Here is a 22506-nt window from a genome sequence, read left to right on the forward strand (position 1 = left end):
GCACTGTGACATAACCTCACACCAAGTATCTCTACTTTTGATATTTTGCCTATTTATATTCTAGCTCCAAATCTAATACCTCTACTCACATTGAATCATGATAACTATTTCCAGACACACCCTACAAATGGCTATACTCTTAACTTCATTTGCAGTAGTCCTTACCACCACTTATCTAATCACTTTATTTGAAACAAAAAACCTCTACTTGCATAACTACTCACAAAACAAACACTTACCCTTAACAACTCACTAGCCCAAGCCCACATCAATATCACCTCCACCTCTAACTACCTACAAGCTAAATATCACAGACTTACTCCCATAAAACTGAATCACCTTGTAGCAAAAAAATTTTAAATCCCACCCATCCTTAATCACAGCCACATACTTGCTCTCAAATATTCCTCCTTACAAGCTGGTGACATCCACCCTAACCCTGGCCCACCTAAACCTAACTTTTCATCTACTACACATTCTCCACCCAACTCCCCTGATACCCTACTTAATTTTCCTAACTCCTTAAAAATTGGACATCTTAACATTCAAAGCTTAAATAATAAAATAACTCATCTCCATGCCCTTCTCAGTACTTACTCATTTGATATTTTCTGCCTCACAGAAACTTGGTTAAAACCTACAACATCTGACAATGAAATTACCCCACCAGGATATAACATACTAAGAAATGACAGATTAAAACGTAAAGGAGGTGGAGTGGCCTTACTCTTTAAAAACAATCTTCTTATATCCCCTATACCCCATACCCCAACCCAAGATAACTCAGCTGAAATCTTGATCTCTAAATTTCAAATCAACTCCAACAAAGCTATATATATATTCTGCATCTATCTACCCCCTGGCCATAACATTACTAATATAGAAGATACCCTGTCCTGGATTTCCTCAACCTACCCACAAGAAACTATTATTCTAGGAGACCTCAACACTGACTGGTATAGTATCAACAATGATAATCCCTCTTCTTACATCAACCTACATAACTTTAAACAAACTATTACCACCACTACTAGAATCAACAAACCTAACAACAAAGAAACCATCCTAGACTGGATTCTAGTTAATAAACAAAGAGAAAATTATCAAGTAGGAACCCTGCCAGATGATATCAGCGACCATTTGCCCAATGATATCATCAGGCATAAAAACGACATAAACAAACCTCCCAAGTTTATTACTGCCAGAACCAAAAAACATTTTAATCCTGACTTATTTCAAATGGAACTAAATGCCTGCAACTGGAACCCCCTAAAAATCCTCCCACTAGATGAAGCTGTCAGCTACTTTAACCACAAATTCTTAACAATACTTGATACCCATGCACCCAAAAGATCTATCAGGATAAAGTTCAAATCTGCTCCCTGGCTCTCAAAAGACACAAAACAAAAAATACTTATAAGAAACAAATCCTGGGCTAAATGGAGAGCAACTAGAGATGTCTCAGAACACCTGAACTTTAGACAATTACGTAATACTACTAAAAAAGCCATACTCTCTGACAAACAAGCCTATTACAGTAAACTTCAACAGTCTCACACTATGAATCCACAAAAATTTTGGACTGCCATTAATAACCTTCTTCAGCCCGGCCATTCTAGTACCCCTCCACCCCTAGAGTCAGATAACAAAAACAATCTAGAAATTGCCAATGCCTTCAATACCTACTTTACAGAGACCATTCAAACCCTGGCCACAAATCTAACTTCTACAAACACTAACCTACCTAATTCCCAACATGACAATCTTCCTACTTTCAAGATAAAACCCATCTCAATCTCCTTTATCCAGAAACTAATTCACAAGCTAAAACCCTGTACACCCTCTGATGACAACCTTCCAGCTGAATACCTTCAACTTGCATCCAGAGCAATTGCTCATCCTGTAGCTATTCTCATTAACCGTACCATTTCTGAAAGCACTATCCCTAATCTTTGGAAAATCTCACACATCATTCCCTTACATAAAGGAGGCAACTCTAATGAGTACTCCAACTATAGGCCCATAGCACTACTCTCACCCTTAGCTAAGATCATGGAGAAATGTATCCATCATCAGCTAATAGATTACCTTACTAAAAATAACATCCTGGCCAGCTGCCAACATGGCTTTAGACCCTTTCACAGCACCACCACTGCCCTTCTATCTTTCACCAATACTATTAACACCAACCGGAACAATAACTACCTCTCATCTGCACTCTTCATTGACCTGTCAAAAGCCTTTGACATGGTCAATCACTCCCTACTTATAAATACCCTACAATCCCTCTCTCTGGATTCTAATTCTATCCTTTGGTTTAAGTCTTACCTCAGCAACCGAAAACAAGCTGTTTTGTGGCAAAATCACTTGTCTTCATATCTCCCTGTTTTACTAGGAGTTCCTCAAGGCTCTATTTTAGGACCCCTTCTCTTCTCTCTGTTCATAAATGATCTTCATGTAGCTATTCCTCAATCCACCTGCATACAGTATGCTGATGATTCTACTATCATCTGTTCTGCAAAGTCTCTTCCTGAGCTGAAATCTCTAAGCCAAACTGTCTTCTCCATAGTAGAAACTTGGTTCCAAAACCGGTGCTTACTCTTGAATGCCAAAAAAACCAAATTACTTCTGATTACTCCTAACAACAAGACACCTCCCATACACTTCTCCATCCTAGCTAGTAATGGAACCCTTATATCACCTGATCTGACCTGTAAGTTATTAGGAGTTACAATAGACAATAAACTCACTTTTGACAATCATATTAATAACACCATTAAGTCCGTTAATAGAAAATTAGGCTCCTTGTATAGGATAAGACCCTTCCTCACCCCAAAAGCAAGAACTACCGTTGCCCACTCTCATTTACTCTCTACCCTCCTCTATGCTTCTCCCATTTACACCAATTTAAAGCAAAACAATCTCAACAAACTTACCAAAGCCTACAACAGTATTGCAAGGTTTGTAACTGGTAAGCCCTACAGAACCCATCACTGCATTAACCTACATCAGCTAGACTGGCTTGAACTGCAAAATGCGCTGCTACTCTCTCAACTAACTACTGCTCACAAAATCTTCTACCTTCCTAACAACACACCTACACTAAACAATCTTATAACACCCTATAATAATCTTCATTCCCTACGCTCCTCTAATAAACTCCTAGCTTATATACCCAAATCTAACAACTTAGCTGGTGACTTCTTATTCTCCACCACCACAGGTAAGCAATGGAACATGCTGCCACCCAACCTAACCTCTATTTCCTCTTTTCCCCTCTTCAAACTTAATCTTAAAAATCACCTAAAACTACAATGGTTATGCCCTTGCTGTAACCCTGACTAATATTCTACTATTAGCCTATAACCTATCTTCTCTCTCTTCCTTTACATTACTACTCTGCCAACAAATGTTATGTAAATGTTATCTTCCACATTTTTAACCCGATGGTTTACTTTAAAATGTTACGTTAATTCCTTCCTAATGTATGTGGCATTGCCTCTGATTGCTTTTTTTTTCTATATTATTATTAAGTATGTGGAGCTTTTCTCCCCGGGCCTCTACTGAAAATGGAAATATCTCCAGCTAGACTAGCCCGGTCAACAAATGTAAAATAAAAAAAATATATATATATATATATATATATATATATATATATATATATATATATATACATATATATATGTATATATGGGTCTACTGCATTTGACTGAAAATACACTTCACTGAAAAATAAATCAGTGGAATCACTTCACTGAAAGCCCACTTCACTGAAAACTCACTTGACTGAAGCTCATTTCGTTGACAGTTGTATATGGCCTTTTCCCCACTGTAGTGTGATCCTAGAGTTAGTATATATATTAAGGGGGGTGTGGGGAGCATAGCCCCCCACATATTATAAACATTTTAAACTATACACATTGATACTTATAAGTGCAATGAATAACTGTTTCCAGAAGAGAATATATAATCAACATATGTGGGGGGCCTCACCCCCCCCTTAATATATATACTAACTCCAGGATCGCACTAGAGTAGGGAAAAGGCCATATATAACTTTCAATTAAATGAGTTTCAGTCAAATGAGTTTTCAGTGAAGTGGGCTTTCAGTGAAGTGGTCCTAGTAATTTCATTTTCAGTAAAGTGTATTTTCAGTCAAATGCAGTAGACCCATATATATATAAAAATATATAATATATATATATATATATATATATATATATATATATATATATAGATGTGTGTATGTATATATATATATATATATATATATATATATATATATATATATATATGTCTGTGTGTGTGTGTGTGTGTGTGTGTGTGTGTGTGTGTGAATTAAACATTGTTTAAAAACTTTGCGGATTTAAATATTAAACACTTGTAATTTAAATATATTATTTTTCCATGTTTATTTGTTGTATTCAATTAGAAGTGTCACAAAAGATTGTTCAGATAAAGTCTCCCATGCAACACCTTTACTAATGTGAAACACTTTGTCAACAGTAAAAAGTTGTTTTAATTTGCACAAGTCAGAGAATGCGTATGAAAAACATTATCTGAATTTGCTGTTCTATTATCATGTGTGTTCATAAATTCTGTTTCTAAGTTTCCTCTCAGCCTTGCTGTAGTCTCGCAATTGAAGGCACCAAGGCATGCAGAGATTTTCAAGTCTCCTTCAAAACAGATGTATGGACATCACAGATTATTTTTACAATAGTTGCAATGGTCACACTTAGACATCATCCAGTTTTTTTTGTTTGTCTGCTTTGTGAGTGAACCTGCAAGTCACCATTTTCAAACATTTCTTCATATTTTTCCTTTTTGTATTCACAATTAATTGTAGTTCCCCTCATTTCATCATAAAATATTTTCCATAGCATACCTTATTAGTAACTGATTTAATAGAAGTGCCTGCAAAAAAAGAGGTAACACTAATGCAAGTGACATTCTGGTATTAGAGCAACAACTACTTATTCTGTAAGGCAGTTGAAAATCAGCATTCCCCATAATTGGGCCAAGACATGTAGACCACCCTGCAATAATTTCTTCTTTGACTTTAAGAATTAAAATGTCATGGTTTTTCCTATCAAGAAGCAATTTCATCAAATAATCAAGTTCCTTTAAAAAATATTTTCATTGTTAATCACCATCTGCCCTTTAATAATGTTTTTCTTTTGGTAGTTAGGGTGGCCACAATAAAAGTGCAGATATGAGTTTGAAAATGTGGGTTTTCTGAATATCATGAACTTAAAACAGGCCTCAGAATAGTCCTTGATGTAATATAATGAAATGTCCAAAAATTTAATTCTGTTATAATCAAATTTGTAGGTAATCTTTAAAAATGACAATATGCTTTCAGTGTACTTTAAAAATTCAATCAGTTCATCTAATTTCCATCTATTTCAATCAGTTCATCTCATTACCCATTCCATAAGATGAAAATGTCCTCAAGAAAGCAACTACAGCTGTCTACATTTCTGGCATATTTTCCACACAACACATCAACATTTTCCCATAGGGCCAAAACAATATTTTCATAGAGCAGAACACAAGACCCACCAATAGCTACTACCCTGAGCTGGTGAAAAAAGCTCACCTTCAAAGTAAAACAAGTTGTTCAATAATACCATCTCCAGAAATTCATGCAAATACAAATTTGTTTTTCAGTTAAAATTCCAAATGAACTAATAAAAGATATGAATCTTTCAAACATACAGAATGGGGAATCACCATAAAAAAATAATAACATTAATTGCGACCAAAATTAATTCTTCCTTAAAAGGAACTTTTGAAATTTTATTGGGAGTTTCAGATCTTAAGACCTGTGAATGTAAAATTTGCACTGCTCCTTCAGTATATTTCTTAACTGTTTAAAATTTTGTTCGGAGGAAGTTCTTAACAATAAAGGAGAAAATGCTAAATGTTTGGTGTTTTTATTTGACAAAAAGTTGAGATTGGTTTTCAGCTTTTGTGTACTGCACTGATTTCAATATTGGTAATTCTTTTGCTGAATTTTATATACCATACCCCAGATGAGTCCTCATTTCTAGTATAATAGTAGATTGGAGTGTGATCATATAAATTTGCAATCATAAATTATGTTAGTAATGATTATGTATGTAAACAAATGGATCACTACCAAAATATTAATACACAAGGAAAGAGAAAAACAAGGTTGCTCAATATATACCCTTGCCATCCTCCCGGGTCTGTTACACTAACTTTAGCAAAAAGTTCAAATTAAAAACAGCTAGCATACAGCTGTTGTTTTTTGCATAAAAATAGAATGTATCCATCTCTTAATAGCTGTCTGTTTGCTATAGAATAGATTGATATAACTGTTCAGAAATAAGTAACATTGCTGCATAGTTAAAAACAAAATGAAACAATCTTTCAAAGTTACTGTCCTCACAGTTAGAACAAGTAAATGATTTACACTATGAACAGCCCAGGAGTATTTTGGATTAGCTATAGGAAACCAGTGTTAAAAAGCCAATACGTACTCCTTTGATAGTAACTTTGTAAAAGAAGTAAGATATCTTGTAGGTGTCACAGCTCTTTTGCTTTAGATAGCAGACCATGTCTGTAGCAGTCAGAATTTGGCTGACGTGTGTGAAACAGCATAATTTTCTTTCCCTTGTAAAATATTTTTCATTGTCTTCCGTAGAACACAGAAGCAGTGAAGACCTCTGGGTACTACATTTCCTTTCTCAACAAGTGGTAATGCATATTCTGTATTTGTAGCCTGCAGTGCCATGTAACAGAAGTGCTGTGGGAGCTTATCTAATGCACTGGATAACACACTACTCTCCAAGTTATCACTTCACATACAGGTCAATCTCATTGACTATGACTGGAATCTTATTGCCCAATGTAGCGAATATAATTGCAAATACCATTGCTCTTGATTTAGGTTTGTCATCACTAACCAGGAGTATTCTTTTGACTTGTAAGAGATTCTTATCTCCCAGTATAGCACTATCTTCTTGTAATTTATTGAAAACTATGCGCACCATCTTCATCTGCAGTTATTCTTTAATCTAGTATGTGTAACATTCCAAGCAGGTGTCAGCTATGCCATTACTTGATTAATATTTTTCTCTCCTTCAAGAAAATTAATGTCATACTGTGAAAATGAGATCATGCAAAAAGTGATGTGGCTGTTGACTCAAGACATTAAAGTTATGGTGCTACACAACAAATAGCTGTGTTCCATGTACATATGCCGTTCCTGCATTTCATGAGTATTGCTAAAAGAAATGTAAGATCAGTTTTGGAATGAGGCCAAGCCTGCATCTCAGTTTATTGTGAAGATAAGCAAGTAGTTGATCTTTTGAATCCTGAAAGATTTTAAAAGGACACTAAGCACCTGTCACTCAGAAATACCAGGTATACTTCCTTTTTCTTTCTCTCCCTGAATCTACAATATATGTTTCTGTCTCTAGACCAACCGCATTGGTTAATTCTTCAACAAAATTGTATTTTCTCCACCTGTTAGTAAGCATTCTGAACTAGGTTCATCCCTCCTGTCTGCAGGTTTCTATGTCTGCTTCTATGTCTCTGCTTTACATTTTATGTAGTATTCTGTGAAAACTTTATTTCTGTGTTTAATAGCTCCACTGTTTTTGTTATTGTCTTTATTATCTGAAAACTGCCATATTTGTCAGTGTGGTCTAGCATGTGTCATTCCTGCTGGAATCTGTCATTTAGAACAGAGCATTAATGCAGGGAGCATTTAACAAGCTGATTCCTGTAGCCCAAGGTTTGATTCCTTCAGCCTTTATTTGCCTACTGTGTGATCTTGGACAGTGCTCTGAGGCAATTAGGAAACTGGACTAGGGTCCTCTTTGGCCTCCTTTACTGCATTCCTATTAACTACCTACAAATTGCTGGTCTAAGTGGATACATTTTGAGCTAAAGATTTTTCTTTAACACAAAATAACTGGTTAGTTTCCCAAAAAAATGGTCAATTTTGATTTAACATGAAAATATTTCTTGGTTTCATCTCTCAGTATTGTTTTCATACAGTATGCATAACATTATAGTTTTAAGCTTCTCTATACAATGTTGATCCTAGTGCAGAAAGTTCCAGTGATGTTAAAACCATTTTCTGCACGGACAGTTTCATATTACTGTTTATAACATTTGTCTAGCTTTAAAATATATATATTTGACTCTGGTATTATATAATAGCGACCTGTGAAAGTTCACTTGGCTATGACTGAGGGATGCAGGGCTGTAGTACTCTTGACTTCAAAAGTTGTACTTTGTGTCACTGTGTAGCCAAGAGGAACAGTGCATTCATTCATATTTCCAGTGCATGTTCTCTGTTCTGTCAGTGTGACATAAGAAAATGTAATGTTTGGGTTGTGCAAAAGGCAAAGTTTGTAGCTAAGAAGCCTGTGCTCCAAGTACAAGTGTTAAAAGGAATAATGTGCATGTCTCTTAACTAGAATTTCAGATAAATAGCTTGTAGCTTGTAAAAGTTAAAACGATGACTGAGTACAGCACATGATGTCCTGCACAGCTGTGGCTTAAACAGAGTTTTTGAATAAGCTGGGTATATGAATACAGAATCTGAGCTTACTAGTAACATATTGTCTAGCAATAATATTATGAAGTCACTGCTATTATGCAGTGATAACTGGAAACCACAAAATGGTACTACAGCACTGTTGTAATCACCAAAGTATATGTTTTTTTTCCTAGTACTGTTCTGTTTCCGGAAATTGTGTTATCCATACATGCAGTCTGTTTGGCTCAGTTCTTATAAAAAACATTTCCTGTATACCAGAAATAACTTTCCTGTTATCTTCATATGTAGTGACCCTACTCAGTTTTTCCCTTTCAGTCATATTCTTGGTAAAAATAAATTGTTCCTTAAAGGTTGTAGCCCTTCTGAATGAGAAGATAAAAGTGAACCTTTTAGAAATTATATTTTGAGAAAAATTAAGTTATTGCAATGTAATAAGTCTCTGTCTTCTATAACAGTTGGATTGTTTTTGCCTTCTAAGTATAACTTTTTTCCCCATTTTATCAGGACCCCAAGTCACTATATCCTGTTGGGAGCATTGTTACGTATTCTTGCAGCAGTGGATATTTCCTTACTGGAGACGCTACAGCTAGCTGTGGTGAAGATCGGCAATGGCATACACAGCACAAGCTGTGCAAGAGTAAGTTTAATAATTCCAAATGGAATAGTCCCAACATAAATAAAATATCAAAGGTAGAACCGCTGAAATCTGTAGCCTTTAGTGATGAGTTCTTCTTTGTTGTAGCCAAGCAAAGGAAACCTGGTCAGTAAATTTGGTAACACCACAAACTGCTGAATGAAACAATAGAAGATATATCAGAACATCAAGATAAATATATATCAGACTGTTTATTATGCATGTTAAACTTTTACAGTTGAAACTGCTCCATCAGATTTGGAAAACAGACATCAAAGGGAGTAAAAACATGTGTATGTAACCATCAATTAGAAGCTCTTTGGTCAAATAATTAACCTATTAAAAAAATTATAGTTAATTCCAAGAAAAAGAAAATCAGGCTTACATGATAAAATTCGAAAAAGATATACAAATATTTATAAACATTTGTTAAACAGTTTTAACAAATGTTAAACAGTTTAAACAAATATTAAATAAATACATTAAAATAAAAAAAATTATAAACATAAAAAACATTTGATACAATTATGTAAAAATTTCATTTCTGGTTTTAATGTATATGCTTTATTTAGTCCTGGTGGGTAAGAATCTTTGAATTGTATATGTCTCATTTAGTCTGGGTGGGTAAAAAGCTCTAAATCATAAAATCCATTTATTTTCCTGCCTTTCTGTTGTATTAATTTTATCTCCTCTGAATCATAAAATGCATTTATTTTCCTGCCTTTCTGTTGTATTAATTTTATCTCCTCCTCTGAGATATGTAGGAATATTTTCTTCTTCTTCTGGCTTTTTCCCAGTTAGGGGTCACCACAGCAGATCACCTGTCCGCCCATGATTGGCAGTGGAGTTTTACGGTGTCGAGTTGCCATCCCGGCGCCCAACCTTCCACAGAAGGCACACACACGCACACACTCACACCTAGGGCCAATTTAGAGTGTTCAATCCACCTATAGCATGTCTTTGGGATGTGGGAGGAAACCGGAACACCCGGAGGAAACCCATGCAACCACAGGGAGAACATGCAGACTTCGCACAGGAGGCACCCCAGCCGAGGATCGAACCGGAGAACCTCTTGCTGTGAGGCGGCAATGCTAACTGCTGCACCACCGTGGCCACCCATGTAGGAATATTTTCTAATATCAAAAATTTAAAGGTGTGGGTGTCATCAGTAATATATATATATATATATATATATATATATATATATATATATGTCTATAGAGTGAATTAGTCTCTGTTTTTCTTTTTATATCTGCCATATATTTTTATATCTGTCCAACCCGGAATTAATGGACATGCTCCACCTCAAAAAATCCAAATCCACCAAAACCACTAGAGCAAGCGACTTAAACCTTAGCACAGATATAAATAGGACGTGCTGGAGGGATAGATTTATCACTCAGAGACTCCCTATGCTGTGGAATAAAATCCCGGTCCATGTGAGGCAGAGCACCTCGCTGGCTCTGTTCAAGAGAAATCTTGACCTGTGGATGGGAGATCGTAGGTTTACCCCGGGAATCATCTCTGTGTCACTGCTGGACAGAGGCACAGCAAACTAACGGGCACAGTATTTTTTCATATAAGGGGTGGCGTAAGCCACAAAACTTTGGGCTAGGCTTATAAATGCCTTAGGGGAGATAGCCTAGTATAAACCTATGAACCTATGAACCTATGTCTAAACAGATCCAGTGTTTAAATTTTTGATTGTTTTTTCCTACATAGAAGCAGGACATTTGGTGCACTTAGCTATGTACACTAGATTTTTGGTATTGCAGTTTCCATAGGCTTGTAAATAAAAAGTGCTGTTTTTAACTGAATGAATAAATGCAACTTCTATGTATATGTATTTACAAAATACACAGTTATTGCACTTATAGGTACATTTTTTATTTGTATTTTGAGCTTTAATTTTTGTTTGTTGTTTATCACATAGTTTATTTTTTAGGGTCGTGTATCTCTTATAAATAAAGGCTGGATTAATTGCACTGATGTACTTTAGCTTCAGGAACCTGCGATAATATAGGCCAGTACTTTCTAACTATGTTCTTAATGTTATTTGTGTTCTGATATATGTACAACTTGTGTTCTTCACAGATATTTTATTTCTCTTTTTAGGAGTATTGTGATAGGTGGGTAGATAAAATCCCTTCCATTCAATATTTCATTTTTAATATGTTGTATATTCTTATGATGGTATCCCCTATTGCTAAAGTCTTCGGCCATTTCTTCCAATTGTTCTATTAAACTTTCTTTCTGTGTGTTTAACCTACTCACTCTTACCAGCTGATTTCTAATAATATTATCGAACATAAAGTTCGGCTGCATACTATCATGTGCTAAATATGTACAGTTCTTTGCCTCCTTCTTATAAAGTGTTGTATCCAAATGCCCCGTAACATATTTTCTTAATGCAATATCCAGAAAAATCTATACTCCTATATTGTATGTTCCTTTTAAATTTCAGGAAAGGTGTAGTAGTATGTAAATATACTATGAAATCATTCAATCCACATAAAGAGCCATCCCACAAAAGAAAGAGGTCAGCTACAAATCTTTTGTTAAAAAACATTATTGTGAAAAATGTTCTTGATTTAGACAGAATTGCTTCTAATTCCCAAGAATTCATGACAATGTTTGCATAGGTATTTGCCACTGGGATACCCATAGCAATGCCTGTTACATGTTTATAACATTTCTCTTGAAATAAAACACATTGTTTTCAAGTACAAAAATCAACTTTTCAAGTACAGTTTTCAGCATACCACTTATTAAATCTATATTAATATCCTGTAGACATGGCTGATGTTAATGTAGATTAATATGTGAACCTTGCAGCATGTGGGTCAGACTGACACCATAATGCATGATGTATAGATTTTTGCACCTCTGCTTTTAGGCAGCAGTGTCAGTGTCACTACAGCCACTGCTGTTTGGTAATGTTAGTCTGGTTATGTAAACATCTGACGTGAATGCCTCTGCCTTTTAATTTAGACACAAACAAAACTGTTAAGACTTGGATTTTCACAAGAAGTTAAAATGCATTATCTCTATTTTTTTAACATAATAAATTAATCATCTTGTAATATAGAATGTATATGAATATGGTGGGCTTTACTAAATACGTTAATAGATTTATAGTTACATACTTTTTCTTTTCTATTTACAAAATTTGTGTACCTGCTCAGTCAGGGCTTGAATTTGTAACTTACGTCTCAGTTTATTTAAGTTGCAAACTCAAAATTATACACTAACTAGAAATAATGGCGATAGAAGGATTCAAATGCTGCACCCTGATGTGCACGAAATAACTCCTCAACAAATCATAACCTTAATTTCTAATGATAACTACTAATAAAACTCTGTTTTAAATGTATTTTAAAATTCCTAATAAGGTATTACTGAACTAATTTAGGGAAAAATTAACACTAATCTGTAATAGTTTAGAACTTTCGAAAAACAAATTTCTTTGTGAAAATGTATGCTCACATTCATGTATAAAGCAGCTTAGACATAATCACAGTATACAATTTTCTAATGGCTATAATTCTAGCCATTAGGAGGGCAGTATTATTTAACTATAAATGCAATATATCATTCTTTCTGTGAATAAAAGTTTTTATATAGATGCCTCTAAAATGTTCAGCTTTGAAATTCGCTCTCTGAAATTCAAGTCAGATTAGTTGAACTTTTTTCTATAGTTTCTTAACATATTAACCTTTAAATACAATGTCTCTTTAATTTTTTTAAGCAGCAACACATACAAAACTAGTTTCCTGGCTGTGCTGAAAGGGAAAAATGCATAAATAATTATGTTTACTTTTTGTCTTTTTTTCTATCAGATACTTTAGTTATTTTTTTCTAACAATGTAAGTCTTTAAATCTGTTGCGAAGCAAGTTAATTGAAATGCATCAAACTCTGAACTATGATTCTGGCCGATAGCCAACTCATTATGCATACTAAGCAGCTTAGAGTTATTTATTATTCTATTTAGGAAAAAGAAACGAAATAGAGACATCTTTGGCCTTAGACTGCAAAGCACTATGCACCATAAATATTCTTTAAGTTAGCCACTGTCGTAAATTCTCAAGCTAATAGTCATAGACTTAAAAAAATCTGTTGTTTGTTATTGATAAAAACTCACTAGTCTAAGATTATATATACCATAGTATACTTACAATTACAGTAGAGCAACATGCAAATGTAGTATTTGATTTTAAATCAGGGAACACGTGTATTACTTTGTTAAAAGGTCATTTAAACAAAAACATGAAGTTTCATTTTTTGGATTTAGTAGTCATGAATGCCCTTAATTATGATTAATGAAATCATTATAACGCATTAACATTTGCTGTTATAAGCTTTATATTATTTTTTTTTTAATTATTATCTTATCATCACTCACAATATAGCAGCAATAAAGAGTTTTTAAATGCATTGTTAAAATGTCTATCATCATTATTTTTAGGGAAAAAAAATAAACAGCCAAGGAATAAAGTGTCTGTTGAATGTCTCTGTTATTGCTGTTCTTTTCTCTGAAAGCACAAAACTGCATTATTGTTTTGTTAGTTCCTGTGAAAATCATAAATTCTGAAACTTGGTTACAGGCTAAGTTGTCATGAAATTGCAAGCTTATAAGCTGCTTCCTCTGTGACTGCGGTGGTGGTGCTGCGGTAGCATTGTCGCCTCACAGTATGACATTGTCCTGTTCGATTCTCAGCTAAAGCGTCTTCTGTGCGAAGACATGCGTGAATGGGCGTACCTTCGTTGAAGGTTGTGTGTCAGAGCTGGCAACTCGGTATGTAAAAATCTACTGCCAATCATTAGCGGACCGGAGTTCCGCTGTGGTGACCCCTAACCAGGAAAAGCCGAAAGATACAACATAAGCTGCTTCCTCTATGAGTGAACAAGTTCTAACTTGCTGTGGATTGGAATCCCCAAACTGCATCTCTCCCAAAAAAACCTTTTTTAAGTGTATGTGCAGGATCCCTGTACCCTCCCCTGATGTGGGGGGAAGCCTCCCATACCCCTGAACTTATATAGACCAATTCAAATGAATTGGGAAATTACCCTCCAAATGGCTGGCACAAAACACTGACAGTGATTTTCTGTGGAGGAGCTCTGATCTTTGACGGGTTGAGCTTTGGGAAACTGATGCTTGAGAGTTCAGTCTTCATCCACCCACAGATTATCCTTGTAAGCCATTACAAACAAATAAATACAGTGATATACTTAACAGATGCTGATATGCAATTCTAATTGTTGTAGCTAGCTAATGCCCTTACCAAGAAGCTTTAGCAAAAGTTAGTGTCTTGTAGAAAACAGTTATTTCCAAATGTTTTGCTGTAAATAAGAAATGAAACAATGCATTACTTTAGTTATTGTCAGATTATTTATGTGAAAGCATAAATAAAAAGGAGAGAAAAGGTAGATGTACATATTCAGTTTACGTTAAGCAGTTCATTTTTTGACAGTGTGTACTCTTGCTAAGTGTATATGATTTATTTAGTCTGCGTTAGTCTGCTATAAGCACTCAAAAGATTGTAACCATATGGAAGCTGACAGATTTAAAAGTATTCCTGGCCCTCCACTTATTATGTGGTTATGGGGAAGTCAAAAAAAGATCGTTGGGTTTAACTGAATTATTTAGTTATTTATTTAGTTATTTATTTATTCATTTATTTATTTATTTGTGTATTTATTTATTTATCTCTCTCTCTCTCTCTACACACACACACACACACACACACACACACACACACACACACACACACACGTGAGATCTCAATTACTCAGGTAAAGATTTTTCAAAAAAATGTTTACTCGTATCATCTGGGAACCATCCATTCTTTTAAATTTGTCTCATCCCACTTAAATAATTGAGTGCACTCATCTATATAATTTCTGTAGCTTTTCTTACTTAAAAATTCTGTTTCTGTACTCCCCCACCCCTTTTTTTAACCCATGTTTTTCCAAGTTTCTTTGTGGTCTGTATAGCTTGAAACAGTAGTTTTTTTTCTCTGTACACAGAAATCCTGAGAGATACAAGTCAAAAACTGACTTGTACTGGGACCCCTCTGTCATGAAGACCCTATTCAGAAAGCAAACAACTGCAGTTTGTCTGATATCAACACTATTTGTTGAGTAATACATTAATTTAACCATATCGTACTTAATGAAGACAGATCGTTTTTTCAGTATTTACAAAGGAAAATTTGTTACATCACATTTATCTAGTATGAAGCAGGATGTGAGTTCTACCTTCCCCAACAAAATAATGCAATATACATTTATATTCCATCTTGTCGTAGAAAGGAGCACATAATTGTAAGTAGCAAATTAGAAGCTGAGGATCACACTTTCTTCACATGAACATCTCATGAAATTTAACACTTTACCTTTTAACATACAGTCCTTTGTATAGTTCATTTGTTCAGATTTGGGTTCGATTTTGCTATACCAGTCTGTTAGGCATTACATCACTCACCTTGAATTTGTAAAAATAATTATATGTACCAGCACCAAAATGTATAACATCAGTGTAGAAAGTTACTGGAGAACATTTAAATGCATACATATGTATACCTTACAACTCAGTTTTCATTCAAGTTTAAGTAAGGCCATTAACCTAATAGAAACCATCTTAGTTCTTTGTGTATTATGTAGTTTAAAGTAATTATGCAACTTAGATGAAATATATACATTAGTTACTTTACCACAACAATAGGTGTATGTGTATGTATATTATGCATGTTTATATATATATATATATATATATATATATAGATACATATGTATATATATATATATATATATATATATACATACATACATATATATATATATATATATATATATATATATATACATATATATATATATATATATATATATATATATATATATATATATATATATATATATATATATATATATATATATATATATATATATATATATATATATATATATATATATATATATATATATATATATATATATATATATATATATATATATATATATATATACATATACATATATATATATATATATATATATATATATATATATATATATATATATATATATATATATACAAACATTGTCTAACATCCTTTTACCAAAATAGTTGCTGTATGTGTAAATTATCAATTGAACTCTTTATTAACTGCAGACTTTGTCAAATGATGGAGATGTCAAATGGCAGACTATGGGTTGTAGCAGGTAAGCGTGGGTTTCTGTTCTTAATGCCCACAGACACTGGAACACAGACGTGATGTAATGCCTATTATTGGACCAACACAGGTTTTGCAGTTGCTCAAGCTTTTGAGATGGTTCATCTGGAGTTGTACTCCTGTGGCTTCTAAGACACCTGACTCCTGCACGTTATAACTCCTGATGAAGGGCTCATGCCAGCTCAAAAGCTTGAAGAATAGTTAAACTTATGTTAGTCCAATGAAAGGTATTACATCACTTCTGTGTTTCAGTGTCTCTGTGTTTTCTGTTAGTGGACCAGCATAGCACTTCTTATTTATTTTTTTTTTTATTCTTATTTTGAAAACTTTATGAGGGGTAGGACTATGTGTTTGCAAGGGTTTATGGGTTAGTGTTAGAATAAGGTTAGTTAGGATTCTAGATGGTAAGAGTATGTGTGGTTGTGTGAGACTGTTTGCAGGTTAGGGTTAAAGTAAGGGCTAGGTAGTAGGCTAGAGAAATGGAGTTTGTTTGTGAGAATGTGCGGGTTATGGTTAGAGTAATAACTAGGCAAAGGGACAGATGTAGTGCTATGCATTGTGTGTTATTGTTGCTGTATTGAGTGTATGCCTAATGTATCTTGTGTAGTGGTACTATTACGGAAAGGGATTTCTTAAGATAAATTGTTGGGTTAGGAATGAATTAGGGGCATGGGTGGAGACTGGGTTAAGGTTAGACTTAGCACACATTAGTAGATTGGGAAGTGTTAAGCTAAGGGAGAGAGACTGGAGCTGCAATTCAGTAATTTAGATTTAGGGAGTTGGGGGAGATTTTAGGGTTAGGCATTGTTAGGCTACTCACCAGTGTTTACCAGTGATAGCCACAGTCAGTTTTTGAAATGTCAGTATACACAAGCACCTAGTCAAACAGGTAACTTTTATTTGGTTCAAAATAACAGTTTAGTAGAAATTATGTTATCTCAAACATACTAGCATTAGCTTAGAAATGCAGTGCATTATGGTATACGTGCACTCTTAAAATACCAATAGTATGCAGTAGTCTTAAAGTGGTAATGGCTATGGTACATATTTACAACATAAACAAGTATTCTTGCAATTGTCTTTTACTTATCACATAGTAATCAAGGAATTTAGGTATAAAGAGTGGAAGGAGAGGTTTAGGGAGCTGTGGCGGTCTTAAGGTTTAAGGATGTTTGGGGTGTTTTAGTGTTTGGGACCAATCAAAAGTATTTAGGAGTAGGGGTAGGAGTAGAGTGTTAGGGTTACAGGAGGATTGGGGAATATAAGTTTAGTGAACAAGAGGGGAGTTTTAAGGTTCAAGTCAGGGTTTTGGGACAGCCATGTAGTTCCGTAGCAAAGGGTTGTGGTTGAATTATGTAATTTTGGAGGATGAGACTGGTGCTTGATGGGTTTCTGACTGCAATCAATGGAATGGGTGTGGATGAGTTTTTCATCACTATAAGTAAGTTTTGTTTTGATGATACAGACTCTAAGCATGTACATTCATATGTATGTATATGTGTTTATGTTTACTTCTTTATTCCATACATAGATTCTGGTGGTGTTCAGAAAGTTCTATAACACTACCACACAATGCTAAATATTGCATTGTGGACTGCCATTGTTTACACAGACATATAATATTCAGCATAGTACCATCATTCCTAGGAAAGGGCTGCATAATAAAACATTGCACTGTGGTAATGGCAGTAATCATGCTGGTAGAGTGCCTATGCTTTGGGAGGTCTCATGACTACTGGAAGCATCAAAGAGGTGGTATGTCTAATACTATATACAAACTTGTAATTAAAAAGTCCATTTGACTTGAGAAAATGCTTTAAACAAACAAGGCATGTCAACCTGGTCATGCTGCAACAGTTTATTGGGGAATGTTAAGCACTTTCATTCCCACAGTGTAAAATGGAAATTCGTCAGAACTAAAAACAAATCACTTCCTCTTATTTTGTAAGAAAGCATCATGTCCTGTGACCCTAGCAGTTTCATACTAAAAGTGCTAATAATTAAAATAAAATACCTGAAGGTTCATAGATAAATATTAGGCTATTAGTCTGCAGACTATTACAGTCCTTAGCAATAATCACAGGTGAGAATCAAACCATGCACCTTGTATTTTAGAGGTAGAGACTTTAACCATCATGCCAAACAATACTGACACCCAGGCTTTGACATCAAAACATTCAATTAATAAGCATTGACATGGTCTGCGCATGCTCCAGGGATTAGCCAATAGCAGACTAAACCAATGTTGTGTTTTTACAGTAGGCATGCCTCCCAGCATCTCCCACACCCCTCCTAATTATATATTGTAACTCCAAGATTGCATAATCCCTGGGGAAATGGAATATTCCCCTACTCCGTGATTGTCGGTCTTACCCAGCTGTCAGTCATCTGTCTACTTCAACCAAATCGTTGACATTGTCTTTTTTTTTTTTTTTATTAACAGGTGTGAATTTTTCTTTTTTTTCTGAAAAAAATAGAGAGGATAAGTAGCAAGGATCAGCTATGGGGAGGAAGGAGGGTATAGAAGCAGACAAACACATAATTTGGACAACGATTTGCATGGAAGGGATAGACACAAGAGGAGGGCCAGGGTGGAGAGACACACGCAGAGAGTTGAAAACTGATGATGTGGAAGAATGGACAACAAACAGGGTATAGTGAGTGACACAGAAGGCATGGCAGTACCATGATGGAGGAAAGGTTGGGGGACCTAGGGCCTGCTAGGTCATTCCTGATGAAATCCATCCAAATGTCAGTCACTTCCATAGCTGACATCATGGGTGGGCACTACTTCAGGAGACCCAATGGTTAGGGCTGCCTGGCCATGTGACTCAATCAACTACACAAGGAGAAACTGAAGCATGCCTTCATGGTTGTCTAGGTGCTGGCCTATCTCAGATCTCACCAGTCACTCCTCTGTTAAATTACTGGGTGCACCAGAAGGATACTTTTGGATAACTTTCGGAATCGGTCCCTCTATCCCCTACCCCCCACCCTCCTTTGAGCCCTCTAGATCATCTTACACAGACTGAAAAGAGGCATGCTTGGGGATCTACTGGTTTCCTAAAAGCAGACAAAGTGGTCACTTTAGGCTGTAATGTTTACTGCTTCACCTTAGCTTCCACCAAAATTGGCCCTGTAGAAACAGAAAGAAAGAAGAAAAACAGAGTGGCACACACGCACTGTAAATAAATTATATAGGACAATAGATACAGCTATTACCTGCATTTACCCTGATACCTGAATGGCCTGGCCAATCTGCTTTGGTAAGCTGCTATGTTCATCTCAACCTCCTCCACTGCTGTTAAATAAAACTCAGGTAGCAATCACTACAGCATATCCCTGATGAAGAGAAGACTATTATAACAACAAGGGGTAGGCAGCATGTACACTGCCAACCCATGTACTGAATGGTAGTAGTATGTTCTCTCTCTAACCTCAGCTCCCATTGGGTAATGGGTCCAAGTGACACATCTGCTAGTCATTGTACTTGTACTTATACTGCTCACCAGAGTGTGTCATGCCTGTGACATCACTTAGCATCCTGATAAGCTGGTGACAGACATCAGTCGTATAAAATGGACCAGCATAGTGACCCAACAGGAGTCCTATATATTCACAGTACAGAAGGTGGAGGCAGATTTCTGTCTGCTGGCTGCAGCATTTAGGAAACATGCTGAATTCCACAGCACTTGAGATCATGTCTTCTTTACATGTTAGCATAAGGAGGAAAGTGGTAACCAAGTACAGCGCAATTTGTACTGGACACCGTATGACAACATCACTGGTTAACATGGTTGTATAATATCTTTATAATCTGTAGAGGGTTCACCTGAACCCATTTGCCCAATGGGAGGCTGAGGTTAGAGAGGGTGAGAGAGAGAACTACTGCTATCAATAGTATCCAGAGGTGGAGATATGCTCTAGAGAGGAGAGGAATGAAGGTCAGCAGGAATAAGACAGAATATATGTGTGTGAATGAGAGGGGGGATAGAGGAATGGTGAGGATGCAGGGAGTAGAGTTGGCGAAGGTGGATGCATTTAAATACTTGGGATCAACAGTTCAGAGTAATGGCAAGTGTGGAAGGAGGTGAAAAAGAGAGTACAGGCAGGGTGGAAGAGTGAAAGGGAAGGTCTACAAGAGGGTAGTGAGACCAGCTATGTTATATGGGTTGGAGACAGTGACATTGGCAAAAAGGCAGGAGTCAGAGCTAGATGTGGCAGAGTTAAAGATGTTAAGATTTGCACTGGGACTTTCGAGGGTAGACAGGATAAGGTATAAACATATTAGAGGGTCAGCCCAGGTTGGACAGTTTGGAGACAAAGCCAGAGAGGCGAGATTGTGTTGGTTTGGACATGTGCTGAGGAGGGATGCTGAGTATATTGGGAAAAGGATGCTAATGATGAAGCTGCCAGGTGAGAGGAAAAGAGGACGGCCTAAGATAAGGTTCATGGATGTGGTGAGAGAGGACATGCAGGTAGCTGGTGTGACAGAGCAAGATGCAGAGGACAGGAAGAAATGGAAACAGATGATCCTCTGTGGTGACCCCTAATGGGAACAGCCGAAAGAAAAAGAAGAAGACTAATGTGGAAGGGAGGCTCTATGAGCTTTGCTGTGCCCGTACATGAACACAGAGTGTACACATCCTGTCAGCCTGGCCACAAACATAGCCCAGCATGACTGATGGTGACCATTTGAATTATCATGGGTCTCAGAATACCAAGTCCCATATTCTGGAGACTGAATTAACAAAAATCCAGACATACATATACCTTTTCCTCTTGGTATTGAAGGATGTGAGGGTTGGGAATTATACTTGATTAGTCTATGTACAGACTGATGAGCAATTTCTTTATCTGTAATTAAAAATATAAATACATCAAGTCTGAGATTGTCATTTCTTGAATCCCCAAATGATGTGGATACTCTACAAAAGGGCCTTACAGAAACAGATTATTGTTGCCAGAGCCATGGGCTCAAGCTCAATGCCAAGAAATCTTTAGTTATCCCCTTTGGGAAAAAACATGTACCCATGAATTACCACATTGGTGGCAATACACTAAACACCAAAAGTGTGATAAGGGACTTAGGGACACAGGTCGACAGTGTTCTCACCTTCGATAACCACATCACCACAACATTCAGGAAATTCTTCTATGTGGCACACCTCATCACTAAGGGCTTTTCATCCAGAAAAAAGGAGGTCATTGTCCCACTGTACTCATCTCTCATTAGACCCATTATAGAATACAACGCCCCATTTGGTATGTACCTCTCAAGACATCTGCAACAACTGGAAAGGCCAAAGAATAACCTCACTAAAAGAATCATAGGCCTAAAGCAGATGCCGTATGCTGACCACCTTAAAAAACTCCAGCTATACTCTGTCGCATATTGTCTACTCAGAGGCGATCTCTGCTTAACATACAAGGCCATGTCAAACCCAGAGCTGTTGGACATGCTACACTTAAAGAAATCCCAATCCCTCAGAGCCACATGTTCCAGGGATCTAAACCTTGTCATCACAGTAAACAAAACATGCTGGAGGGATAGGATCCTGACCCAGAGACTCCCCAGACTCTGGAATAGACTGCCCATACATGGCAAGCAGAGCGCCTCTCTGGCCCTCTTCAAAAGAAACCTTGACGATTGGATGGGAGAACGGAAATTCACCCCAGGGATCACGTCAGTCGCCCTGCTAGATAGGGGTCCAGAGAAGTAAATAGTGTGGAAAGAAATAGCCAGGGAATTGTTATGACTAGGCTTGTATAGGCCCTAGGGCCGATAGCCTAGTACCCACCTATGAACCTATGTTCCATTTTCTCTGAGGTATGGTGATCTAGGAGCTGATATATATATATATATATATATATATATATATATATATATATATATATATATATATATATATATATATATATATATATATATATATATATACACCAAAGTACTTTCAGGAACAAAAAGACAAACTAAACCAAACCACCGCCAAATCTGGGTACACCAGGGTATCAACGCAATCCAGTTTAAATGTTTCCACCACGAAAGGACGAACACACTGAGTAAAATTGAGATGGTTTTATTAAGCTATAAACC

At 36.0% G+C, this 22506-nt stretch overlaps 1 protein-coding gene across 1 annotated transcript in view; it reads left to right on the forward strand.

The window, feature by feature from the left end:
* The window catches only part of C7 (complement C7), a 708293-nt gene that overhangs the window by 465836 nt on the left and 219951 nt on the right, over positions 1–22506 (forward strand). Inside the window, exon 14 of the mRNA XM_044069786.1 lies at positions 9044–9176. Coding sequence (XP_043925721.1) covers positions 9044–9176 — 133 coding nt within the window. The remainder of the gene's footprint in view (positions 1–9043; positions 9177–22506) is intronic.

Source organism: Protopterus annectens, chromosome 1.part0, assembly GCF_019279795.1.
Source record: "Protopterus annectens isolate FY-2018-M chromosome 1.part0, PAN1.0, whole genome shotgun sequence".
NCBI lineage: Eukaryota > Metazoa > Chordata > Ceratodontiformes > Protopteridae > Protopterus > Protopterus annectens.